The sequence below is a fragment of the Pleurodeles waltl genome, chromosome 6 (assembly GCF_031143425.1).
Source record: "Pleurodeles waltl isolate 20211129_DDA chromosome 6, aPleWal1.hap1.20221129, whole genome shotgun sequence".
Lineage (NCBI taxonomy): Eukaryota > Metazoa > Chordata > Amphibia > Caudata > Salamandridae > Pleurodeles > Pleurodeles waltl.
Genome location: NC_090445.1, coordinates 40,515,268 through 40,528,361, shown reverse-complemented (window position 1 = coordinate 40,528,361; position 13,094 = coordinate 40,515,268). Strand labels below are relative to the sequence as shown.

Below are 13,094 nucleotides of genomic sequence, written 5' to 3'. Positions count from 1 at the left end.
CTACTTAATGGGGGCCACAGTGTAGCTGTGTGGCGGACGCACGCAGCGGGTGTGCCACTGTCACACCAAAGGCACCTAAAGGCAAGCTAATCTGCACCTGCCCGTGTCTGGACTGCGCCCAGCAGCAGGAACCCTGGCCATCCCGCCACCCACCGCTACACGGCCAAGGAGCTCCTGGCCCCTGGACGCTACGACAGAAACTGCTGCATGTGCTCCTCTCAAGCAACTGAAAAACCCTTCACCTGCCATCGTTGCTGCTTCTCTTGCAACATATGGTCGCCAGACCACACAGGATCCCGCGCCATAACTGTCTGGAAAACCACAAACAACCTGGAGCCACTCCAGTGCATCCTGCTCAACGCCCGATCCCTCTGCAGACACACCACAGTAATCTGGGACATCATCACTTCCCTAGCCCCTGACAAGGCCTTCATCACCAAAACCTGGCTTAACCCCTCTTTGAACCCCGACACAGCAACCACAACACCCAATGACTACAAGATGATACACCAAGACTACACCAACAAACACGGTGAAGGCATCTCAATCATCTTCAAGAACACCATCAGATGCATCACCACCGACGACGACCCTGCACATCTTATGGAGCATCTCAACTTCCAGCTACAAACTGACACCAAGACAACAGTAAGAGGCACCATTGTACACTGACCCCTGGGAATTTGACTGGCCTTCTGCCATGCCATCTCCAACATCATCACCCCTCTAACGAACTCCAACCACTACATCCTACTCAGTGACCTAATTTTCCACAGACGACCCCAATTACACCAACTCCACCACTCTCCTGGAGAACATGAGCAACATCAGCCTCACCCAACTGGTCACTGAACCTACGCACAAAGACAGACACACACTCGACCCCATCTTCACCTCCAGGGACAGTGTCAAATTCAGTCATGACACTGAACTCATGTGGCCCGACCACAACATCGTCCACTTCACCATCTCCTGAGCACAGCATACCATCACCAAGTACCACAGCCGCACCCACAGCAGCTGGGGCAAGGTAACAGAAACAAAGTGGGTGCAGGACTTCCGCACCTCCCGACCCAAGGCCTCATCAGATCTACAACAGGCCGCCCAGAACTTCTCCACCTAGATCACTGAATGAGCTGACAGAGTCGTCCTGCTGAAGCAAGCCAGAGCCAGCAAAACCTCAGGACAAGCCAGCTGGTATACCCCAGAGCTCAGAACCACCAAGAGCAGCTGCTACCGACTCGAGAAACAATGGCGGTCTTACAGAAAGCCTTCCAAGAGAGATGTCCACAAAGCAGCCCTTAGCAACCACCACGGGCAAATCAAGAAAGCCAAGAGAGCAGCCATCACAGCCCGCATTGACACAGCAGCCAAGCACACAAACGATCTATTCAAAATAGTCAAAGGATACTCCAACCTGACAGCCAGAGAGAACACTATCCACCCTTGTCAAGAACTCTGCAACACATTCTTGGAATACTTTCACAGCAAGATTGCCACCATCTACAACAACTTCGACCCCCCCAAACCACAGTCCTCAACCTCTGCAGTCTCTACCAACCAGGGGACATCAGTTGCTCAATTACCACATGGACACCACTCACCACACAATCCGTACCAGCCACAACAATGAGACCGCACTCAGCCACAGAGGCCTTTGGGTAGCTATACGCTATATGTGCTGTATAAATGTTCATAACATAACATAACATAACATAACATAACGACAACAGAACACTCCTCGATCAAAGGGAGGCTGCTAACCAGATTCTCCTTGACCTTTCAGCTGCTTTTGATACCGAATCCCACCACACCCTCATCAACAGACTCCAGAACATTGGCATACAATGAATGCCCAAAGGTATAACAACATCTCTCTCTTGTATAATGTCATGCACAAGAAGCAAGAAAAACCATAAATTATAATAATCTCAAACATAGATCATATTTATTTACAATAAACCAATGATGTTATCCTTTTCAAAAATAACGATCAATTCTATATACAATCACCTCCTCTAAACAAACAATACATCAACATAAAACACAATCCTAAATGAGATCACCCCATGCAAAAAGACAAGATATACTGCACAAATGGACACAGACAAAGTAAAAAAAGTCACAAGACAGAGAAATCCAAAAAACAGATAAGCACGGGAAACCTCACCCGGCCCGGACACAGAAAGGATTGACAGATTGATAGCTCTTTCTCGATTCTGTGGGTGGTGGTGCATGGCCGTTCTTAGTTGGTGGAGCGATTTGTCTGGTTAATTCCAATAACGAACGAGACTCCTCCATGCTAACTGGTTACGCGACCCCCACCTTATCTGTTTTTTGGATTTCTCCGTCTTGTCTGGTGACTTTTTTTACTTTGTCTGTGCCCATTTGTGCAGTATATGTTGTCTTTTTCCATGGGGTGATCTCATTTAGGATTGTATTTTATGTTGATGTATTGTTTGTTTAGAGGAGGTAATTGTATATAGAATTGATCGTTATTTTTGATAAGAAGGATAATATCATTGGGTTTATTATAATAAATATATATGATCTATGTTTGAGATTATTATAATTTATGTTTTTTCTTGCTTCTTGTGCATGACATTATACAAGAGAGAGATGTTGTTATACCTTTGGTAGATTACCCTTGATCTCTCTCTTTATTGGTCTAGGGGCCCTGTTTTCTACTGGGTATACAATGAATGCCCTCAAATGGATGGCCTCCTTCCTGACAGGAAGTACTCAGAGCAACCGGCTACCTCACTTCACCTCCAAACCCAAAAGCATCATATGTGTTGTGCCCTAGGAATTATCCCTCAGTCCCACATTGTTCAACACCTATATGACCCCCCCTTGCCAACATCGTCAGATACCACGATCTCAACATCATTTCCTACGCAGACCATGCACAACTCATTCTCTCTCTCACCTAAGACACCTTCACCAGCAGAACAAACTTCTGAAACACCATGACCAACGTAGCCAACTGGATAACAGCAAACTGCCTCAAGCTCAACTCTGACAAAACAGCAGTACTGATCTTCAGGAGAAACACATCCATATGGGACCACAGCTGGTGGTCAGCCAAACTCAGACCCATTCCCACGCCAACAGACCAAGCATGCAACCTTGGCATCATTCTCAACAGCGAACTGACCATGACACGAAAAATCAATGAAGTCGCCTCCTCCTGCTTTCACTCAATCCGCATACTCCGCAGATGAATACCTGTCAGCATCAAGAAGACCGATACCCAAGCCCTAGTCACCAGCCGCTTTGACTACGTCAATGTACTCTACTCCTGCTTCTCCACCCAACCCCTCAGAAGACTCCAGACCGTACAGAATGCAGCAGTCAGACTCATCATGGACCTCCCCAAATGGGCCCACATCAACCCCCACCCCAGAAACCTCCACTGGCTCCCCATTCAGAAGAGATGCTTGTTTAAGATAGTCACATATGCCTACAATGCCTTACGCAATCAAGGGCCGGCCGACATCAACCAACGGCTGTTACCACCTACCCGCTAGACACCTGTGCTCCTCCACACCGGCCCTTGCACCCTCCCTCTATCATTTGCAGCCGCTGCGGTGGCTGCTACCTCTCCTACATCACCACCAAGGCTTGGAACAAACTGCCCCCCCCCACCTCCATACAGCACCTTCCCTTGCAGACTTCAGAAAGAAACTCAAGACCTGGCTCTTCAAGGGAGACCTCACACCTCAGCACCCAGCTACCCCCTGCGGTGATAGTGCTGTGCTCTACAAATACTGATTGATTGATTGATTGATTGATTGTAATACCCAGTCAGACTAAGAAGGCTCTGACTTGGGTCTGTGTCTTTAGAGCTTCCCATGCCAGGATGGTCAGGATCTTGAGTTGGAGAGGTTGTACCTGGCCTCCACCAACTTGGTGGCCCAGGTACACTACAGAAACATGTCCTATCTTGCACTTGCTTGCCTTGATAGTTAGTCCTGCCTGTTGAAGTGCTTGAAGCAGCTCCTTAAGGTGGACCAGGTGATCCTCCCAGGTGGAACTAAATACAGCAACATCATCTAGATATGCTGCACTGAAACTTTCCAGACCTGAGAGATCTCTGTTCACCAGCCTCTAGAAGTGGTGGGTGCATTTTCCTAAATAAAAAGCATCACTCCAAACTGGAAGTGGCATTCTGGGGTTGAAAAAGCAGACCTCTCCTTAGCTCCTAGGATGAGGGCTATCTGCCTGACTTCAGGTCAAAGGGTATTCATATATTTTGCAGCCCCAACCTGTCTAAGAGCTCAATAGCTCTTGGTGTGGGGGTAAACATTGGTTTTAGTGACTGCATTCAGTCCTCTACAGTCCACACAAAACCTTAGCTCAGATTTCCCTCCTTTTGGATTAGCTTTGGGCACGAGAATTACTAGGCTGGCCTAGAGACTATTAAAGGGCTCAATCACCCCTAGCTCTAGCATGTTAGCCACTTCTGCTTTTATCCTAGACTTGAATTGATTTGACAATCTGTAAATCTTGGTCTTCACAGTAAATTGTCACCTGTGTCCACATCATGGGTACACCTTGTTGTCAGACCTGCAGTCAAGCAAACAATCCAGAGAATTGTCTAAGTAGGTGAAGACAATCCTGCTGTTGCCGATCTGTCAAAGTGGGAGAGAGTGCTGCTCCTTCGATTGACCCATCACTGACATTGGTGGATAAGAGGTCTGGGAGAGGATCACTTTCCTCTTCCTCAGCACCATCTGTCACCATGAACATTGCCTTATCTGCTCTGTCATGATGTAACATGAGCCTGTTTACATGAATCACCCTATGTGGGTGTCTTGGGTACCCAAATCCATCATCTCTCTTCTTTTCTAAGATAGGGTAAGGCCCAGTCCATCTGTCTTGGAGTGCTCTGAGTGCTACAAGCTCCAACATCCAAACCAACTGCCCAGGCTGGTACTCAACAATGGCACCAACTGCCCAGGCTGGTACTCAACAATGGCACCAACTGCCCAGGCTGGTACTCAACAATGGCACCAACTGCCCAGGCTGGTACTCAACAATGGCACCAACTGCCCAGGCTGGTACTCAACAATGGCACCAACTGCCCAGGCTGGTACTCAACAATGGCACCAACTGCCCAGGCTGGTACTCAACAATGGCACCAACTGCCCATGCTGGTACTCAACAATGGCACCAACTGCCCAGGCAGGCTGGTACTCAACAATGGCAGCCTTTTGGTCATGTCAGTGCTTGACTAGCTCCTAGCTCGCCTCAAAGACGACATCAGACTACAAATGGACAACGGCGAAACATCTGCCCTCATCCTCCTGGACCTTTCCGCTGCTTTCGACACGGTCTGCCACCGCACCCTACTAACACGCCTCCACGAAGCCGGAATACAAGAAAAAGCCCTCAACTGGATCTCCTCATTCCTCTCCGGCAGAACCCAGAGAGTCCGCCTCTCACCCTTCCGCTCCGAAGCCACCAACATCATCTGCGGCGTACCCCAAGGCTCCTCTTTGAGCCCGACGCTTTTCAACGTCTACATGGCCCCCCTCGCACAACTGGCCCGTCAGCACAACCTCAGCATTCTCTCCTACGCCGACGACACCCAGCTCATCCTCTCCCTCACTAAAGACCCTCACACCGCCAAAGCCAACCTCCACGAGGGAATGAAGTCCATTGCCGAGTGGATGAGAAATACCCGCCTGAAATTGAACTCCGACAAGACGGAGGTCCTCATCCTCGGACGCACCCCCGCGGCCTGGGACGACTCCTGGTGGCTCACCGCGCTGGGACCCCCTCCAACGCCAGCCAACCACGCACGCAACCTGGGATTCGTCCTCGACTCCGCCCTCACCATGTCCAAACAGGTCAACGCAGTTTCCTCCTCCTGCTACAACACCCTCTGCATGCTCCGTAGCATCTACAAATGGATCCCAACGGAAACCAGAAAAACTGTGACCCAGGCCCTGGTCAGCAGTAGACTAGACTACGGCAACGCACTCTACACAGGCATCCCAGCTAAAGACATCCGACAACTCCAACGCATCCAAAACGCCTCTGTCCGACTGGTCCTCGACGTACCCCGCCGATGCCACATCTCCCACCACCTGAGAGACCTCCACTGGCTCCCCGTAGACAAGAGGATCACCTTCAAGCTCCTCACCCACGCTCACAAGGCACTCTACAACGCCAGACCCGCCTACCTGAACGACAGACTCAACTTCTACGTCCCCTCCCGCCAACTCCGCTCTGCCAACCTCTCCCTCGCCATCGTCCCCTGCTTCCAACGCAAGACTTCCGGCGGCAGATCCTTCTCCTACCTCGCCGCCAAGACCTGGAACTCCCTCCCGACCCCCCTGCGACAGACCCAGGACCTTCTCACCTTCAGGAGACTACTCAAGACCTGGCTCTTCAACCAATAGCAGCAACCCCCCCCCCCTCAGCGCCTTGAAATCCTAACAGGTAGGTAGTGCGCTTTATAAATACTGTGATTGATTGATTGAAGTTATTGTTTGCCTTTTTCCTGTAATCAGCCATCCTAGAGAAAAGGCCTAGTACACAATCTAGGATGTCCTGTTTGGGTTGCTTGAGAGGTCTCTCCCAACCTTCTCTCACCAAATTTAAGGGACCCTTGACAGGGTGTCCAGTGAGCAGTTCAGAGGGGCTGAACCCTACTCCCTTCTGAAGAACCGCCCTGTAGGCAAACTGTATGCATGGGAAAAGAACATCTCATCTTCAGAATTTATCTGGTAAACCCATTATCATATCTTTAAGGACTTGGTAAGCCTCTCAACATGACCATTGCCTTGTGGGTGACAGGGAGTGGCGAGCATGTAAGTCACCCCACATTCATTACACACTGCCTTCAGATATGCAGATATACAGTTAGTGCCACTATCTGATATGAATTCCTTAAGGGAGCCTACCCTAGTAAAGATACTGAGCAAGGCTCTGGCTACTGCATGAGCTGTAGCAGTCCTAAGGAGGGTGGCTTCTGGATACCTAGTGGCATGGTCCACTACCACTAGAATAAACCTATGCCCTCAGGCAGTAGATGGGTCCAGGGGACCAACAATGTCAATCCCCCCCTCCCAAAGGGGACCCCTCCACCACTGGCAATGGTCTTGGGCTTTCCACCTATCTTGCCACTGGCCTGGCAGGTCACTGAGGAGCAATAGAACTCCTTTACTTTTTCTGACATCTGAAGCCAATAGAAATAGTTGACTAACCTATCCCAGGTTTTATGTACATACTGTGGCACCCGTTGACCTCAAGTAAACTCCCTAATGTAAAGACTCCTATTTTATTACCGAACATAGTACTATTAATTGTGCAAGAACAACCACTTTCTTGAAGTAATAATTAATTTGATATACACATAATAGACAAGTCAAAAGGTCTTGTATTCTTATTGTTTTAGGAATCTAGTTTAATACTCACTCCCACAAACTAATTACCCCTCACACGTCAATATCATGATAACACAAGTCCAATTTCATCAGTCCATCTCCTTCCAAATCAATTAGATATATTGCAGTCGTTCCAATCAAAATCCAAAATCCATTTAGTTTGACCAAAATTGTTCCCATAATCCTTATCATCACCTAAAGTTCAAGTGAAGATCCATAGTAAAACAAAATTATCCAAGTTCTTTGCAATGACCTTACAGCCAACACGTGTTTCATCACTTGACTTCCTCAGGGCTGGATTAAGGTGGGTTTTAGTCTGCCCCAGAATGCCCAGCCAAGGGGATGACATGGGCTAGGGTATGGCAGAATCTTCTGTATTACTGGGGGACCGCCACTCTTCTGGTTGCCCCTGGTTTGGGGTCCCTTGCCACACTATACAGGATTCCCTCCTTCCAATACACCTTATGGGTTCCACTTACATCTACATTCTCCTGCAGACCTTCAAGAGTGAGACAAGTCTTTTTCCCCTGGATCAAGTCCTCCCTGGAGGGACCACCACTCCTTGAAGTTCCACCAAGTCAGGTAAGGCAGCACCCTCCCCTTCAGAGAAAAGACCTTCCCCCAGACGGTTGGGCCCCTCTGGCTCTGTGGACATTTTCCTAGACTTCCTGCCCTTTCTTGTCACTAGGGACTGGGTCCACTGTTCCAGGCTACACTGCCCTTGCAGTTTCACTTTAGGCTCTCTGTGCTCTAGTGGTGACACAAACCAATTCAGGGAGACCCAGCATTGCTGGAATGAATCCTTCTCTCCACCTTTACCCGGGTAGATGTTTCAAGTTCATTGCCCAGCAGACACTCTACTGCGATGGCAGGTGACACAGCTAAGTTCTTAGGGCAAATAACTCCTCCCCACTCAAAGTCTACCATAGCTATGGGATATGACTTTGTAGCATTGTCAGAGTTAACTGTGTCATGCACCTCATCTGGTAATATCTGGCTTGATGAAACCAGCTTGGCAATCACCATGGTTATGCTGACAACTGTATCCCTCAGGGCCTGAACTTCCACCCCATTGATATTTGGCCATTGCCTGTAATTCACCATAATGGCAGGCCAGTGGGCCAAAGGTTAAATTTCCTCACCACCCAGGAACACTAATGTGGCTTCGGTATACCCCTAGCAACCCCCAGGGACGAAGGGACAACTTCATCCCTCATTCCTATACTACCAAACCACAGGGAGCATCACCAGTCTGTGATTTCTTGGTATATGCAGCATTACTGCTCTTGTGCCCTGGCTGCCTATAGCCAAAGCACACTCCAGCCTTTGAAGGGTTAAAATTCCTTCCCTGATACCCCTCCCCTTACTTTGGGATGTGGCTCTGGACTCCCCACTTTGGGCTTCTTTTCGGGACTCTTTGGGTTTCTCTGTCTTTTTTAAACTTCCCCTCCATCTTTCAGGGGGTGGGGGAATGGAGGCAATCCTCCTTTCTTGTCCTCACCACAAGAGGACTTTTTGGATACCCTAATGCATACCCCCTCATCAGATATCTTCCCCAGCTCTCTAGGGCTAGATAAGCTGGAGTTTACAAGATGCTGGTGTAATTTTTCTAGGGAACAATTTGTCAAAATGTCCTCCTTGACCACTAAACTGTACAAGCCCTCATAGGTATCAACCTTGTTACCTTTAATCCACCCATCTAGTGACTTCACAGAGCCATCTATAAAGTCAACCCATGACTGTGTTGCTCCCTTTGTGTGCTCCTAAACATTTGTCTTTACTCTTCAGGGGTAAGACCAGAGAGCTCAATGAGTGAACCTGTCATGTGAGTATACGATTCTGCCACCTCATCCTTTAGTGTTAGCAATCTATCTCTCCCTACACGAGCTCTCACAGTAAGGACCCCCAGTGTTGTGCACACATCCTTCTCATCCTAAGGGCTTTCTCGTAAGATGACAACCATTTATCTTTGGCATCCCCCTCAGTATACTTGGGCACAATCCCTTTTGGCAATCTTGGATCATAAGGCCCTCAGCAGTTACCTCAGTCAGTCTGTGGCTGCCACCATTCTCCTAGTGGCCTCAGCCCCAGCTTGGCACTCCTTTCTTCTAGGGCCTGTCTCTTCTCTGCCAGGGCCAGCTTCCCTTGACATATTTTACATAACTTATCTTGGAGGGTGTATTAGCAGGTGACGTAGAAGAGGTGAAGTATTGATAGGTGAATATCGCCAAGGTGATGTAGTGTGAGGGTACCTCAGTTGAACATAAGCCAATACATTCATGTAATGTTAATTTTCTTACCATCAAGAACGTATGGCTTGGTGTGCTCATAAATATGAACATTTGGTAGATGCAGGCAGCGGGCGTTGACTGCGAATGTCTTTATGTCAGAGTTCGTTAAGTTGGCAAACCGAGCTGTAAGGAAAATATAAAATTAAGCGTCAGTGCAAACAAGAAAAGTACAATAAACACCTTAAATACTGACTGTGCTTGTCAGAGGGAAATATAAGAAAACGAGCAAACAATCTACAGCAGTGGTTCCCAGCCTGTGGGCCGGGGCACCTGGGGGTCCGCGAAGCCTCCTCAGGGGGTCCGCGACTGCTTAAAAAATGTAATAATATTAGCTCCCAGCTATCAGTAATGACTCAGTGGGGGTCCCCGTGTTCCAATAATGATTCAGTGGGGGTTCCCGGGCTCTAGTATTGATAAAATGGGGGTCCACAGAAGCCAAAAGGTTGGGAACCACTGATCTACAGGAACTCTCAAATATGAATAGGTTGGCAAAAGGGTGAACCTCTTTACCCAGGCACTAAAAATGAAAATAATCCAACTGATAGGTGGATGCTCTTCTAGTGGACAAATGCCATCCTGTGGCACTGCCACAATTGTAGCCTCTGAAAGCTCCAGCTTAACCAGACCTAGGGCCTGATTTAGAACTCAGCACATGGGTTGATCCATCACAACGGTGGCAGATATCCTGTCCGCCAAAATCTAAATCCTGTTATCTTCAATGGGATTTAGATCCTGGTGGACGAGATATCCGTCACCATTGTGACGGAGTAACCCGTCCCCCAAGTTCTAAATCAGATCCCTAGGGCCAGATGTATCATCACGGCCCATTGCGATTCGGTGATAGCGATTTTTAAGAAATCGCTATTACCGACTCGCAAAGGGCCATGTATCACATTTGCGAATCGGTAATAGCGATTTCTTAAAAATCGCAAATGCTATTACCGAATCTCAGATTACGATACCGGCCCCCATGAATTTTTTGCATTTCCAAAATTGCGATTTCTGAACCAGAAATCGCAATTTTGGAAATGCAAAAGGCCAGGGTGCTGGGGGCCTAAGGCCCCCTCTCCTGCACCCAAATTGTTTTTTTCCAACATGTAAGGTACACACATGCCAAAAGGGCATGTGTGCTTTACATGTTCAATTTAAAAATGCAGTTTTACTGCATTTTTTAATTTTGCACCAGGTTGCATATCATGGTATTTTGCAAGTGCAAAATGCCATTTTTGGAAAAATCGCAATTTGCGATTTTTTCCAGCATAGCCTTGCGACCTGGAAATTGCAAATTGTGACTCGCAATTTCTAGGTCGCAACACAAGAAATCGCAATTTTAGCGATTTCTTATTTGTGGTCTGCGAATGCATTTCATGCATCGCAGACCACTGTTTTGCACTCGCAAACGGCTGAATTTACCGATTCGCACCATTTGCGAGCGCAAAACTTTTTCATACATCTGGCCCCTAGTCTTTTAACTTCCATCTTACTGACTTGAGACTGCTGGGTGTCTCGGCAGAGGTCACCTGGGAGGCACAACAAAGCTCCATGCTGATGCCTTTTCTTTCTCTGGAGCAGAGGGAACCAACGTCTGAGTGACTAATAATGAATGAAAAGACTCACTATCACCCACTGCTTTTGAAACCTATGCAGAAGGTGAGCAAGGTGGGAAGGTATATAGAAGCCCGCTGGACCACAAAGTTACCAAATCATGCACCCCGAACAATCCATCAATAACAGAATCAGAGCAAGAAGCGAGGGGCCACCTAATTTAACCTTGAAACAAACCAAATGTTTGTCCATACCAGAGACAAATAGTGTGGAACGTATCGTGGGCAGCCCACAGCTATTACGCTGAATGAAAGACACAAGACAATCCGCCTCCATATTGCCCACACTCCTCAGAGGAACAGCTGGAAAGGACAAAACAGACCTCTCAGTCCAGCAAAGACAATGGATAACCAGCCAAGCCAGCCTTTGTACCCTGGTGTCTTAGTCACCGCACTGTGCATCCAAATGAGGATCGGACGACCCCAGAACCACGGATCAAATACTGACAGTATCATCCAAAACACCTGCAGTTCCCTCCAGCTGGGCGATAGGAGGGACTCCAGTAAAGTCCATGCACCTTGTCCTCCATCCCCTGGAAAGTGGCTTCCCCTCCTATTGAACTGGCATCGGTTAGGAGCACACATGGAGCCTTAGGATCCAAGTTCACTCCCTGCTCAAATGATTCCGGCACACCCACCCTGGAGGTGGGGACAGAGCAGCCTGAGCTCAATGATGTACTACATATTTCCACCTTTTGTAGGCAGTCTTCCAAGATCTAAATTTCCACAAGCTGAAAAAGTTCCCAAGGTTGCCTCCACCAACATGTCTGGATCTACACAACAGACAAGAGTTCATACCAGAAGCAGGGGTGAAAGTTCAATTCTGGGACTGTCCCAAAATGTAAATAAAATGAGTAGTGTCACATCCCCTTCCTTTTAAACCGGTAAGGAGTTGTTACTTTTCACTATGACTGGGATAGGTGCTAAGCTGCTGCACCATGCCTTTTATAATTTTTTAAAACATTTTGTGTTGTCTCTTTTTTGGGTTACAATTCGCTCCTTCACAGTAAAATGACTTTTCTCCTCGCAGCTATTTACAGCAGCAGTGGCTGTGGCTGCTTCATGTCAGTTAGTTATGGCCTACCTAAGGACCTCTGAGATAAACATTGCTTCATGTTTAGTGCTTTGCAGACGATGGATCACTTCATCAGCCAAGGAGGAAGAAAGGCAGAAATGTGGGGCCGCTAATTCTGTTCTGTGCCCACACAAGAACCAGCACTCATGCGGTCCGGGAGCCTGCTGAGCTCTTTTTTATGCAAACCATAAAGACTGATCTACCAGGCCTAAACCCTGTCATGAACAAATGCATTTTATATTTAACCCAGGGAATCTGCCACTTCAGGTTGGCCCTTCCCTCATCCTACAATAGTTTATCAAAAAAGTCTTCCACATCAGTTTGCGGTTGGTCTGATCAAGGGGGGTTCGTAGGCTTCAATCATATGTTAGTGAGACATCCAGCTGCCCTGACACGAGTGTTTAGACCCCTGCTGTGGGCAGGGTAAATACATTAAAGTTTTACTTCTATAGATCAGGAACGTTTTTGTGGAATAAATGATAACGCGTGTTAGAATTCACTTACAAAAGATCCACCTGAGTGATACAGACTGGCCCTTGGCTACAGTAATTCCAGAGAGCTGGGTCACTTCAGGTAAAGACAGCACAATCGCGCTTTCAGGGTGCTTGAGGAAGTAGCAGGCTGCACTGATACCCAGCATTGCCTTTTTGTACAGCTTTGGCGTCTGTGCAGTTCATCGACGGCCTCGCGTGCACTTTGTTTTTTATGGGCGAGCGCAAAGCGCTCA

The 13,094-nt window shown here is 47.9% G+C and overlaps 1 protein-coding gene across 1 annotated transcript in view; it reads right to left on the bottom strand.

Annotated features, from left to right (window-relative positions):
- LOC138299132 (uncharacterized) overlaps positions 1–13,094 on the bottom strand; it is a 228,506-nt gene that overhangs the window by 56,055 nt on the left and 159,357 nt on the right. The window contains exon 15 of the mRNA XM_069237178.1: positions 9,698–9,811. Coding sequence (XP_069093279.1) covers positions 9,698–9,811 — 114 coding nt within the window. The remainder of the gene's footprint in view (positions 1–9,697; positions 9,812–13,094) is intronic.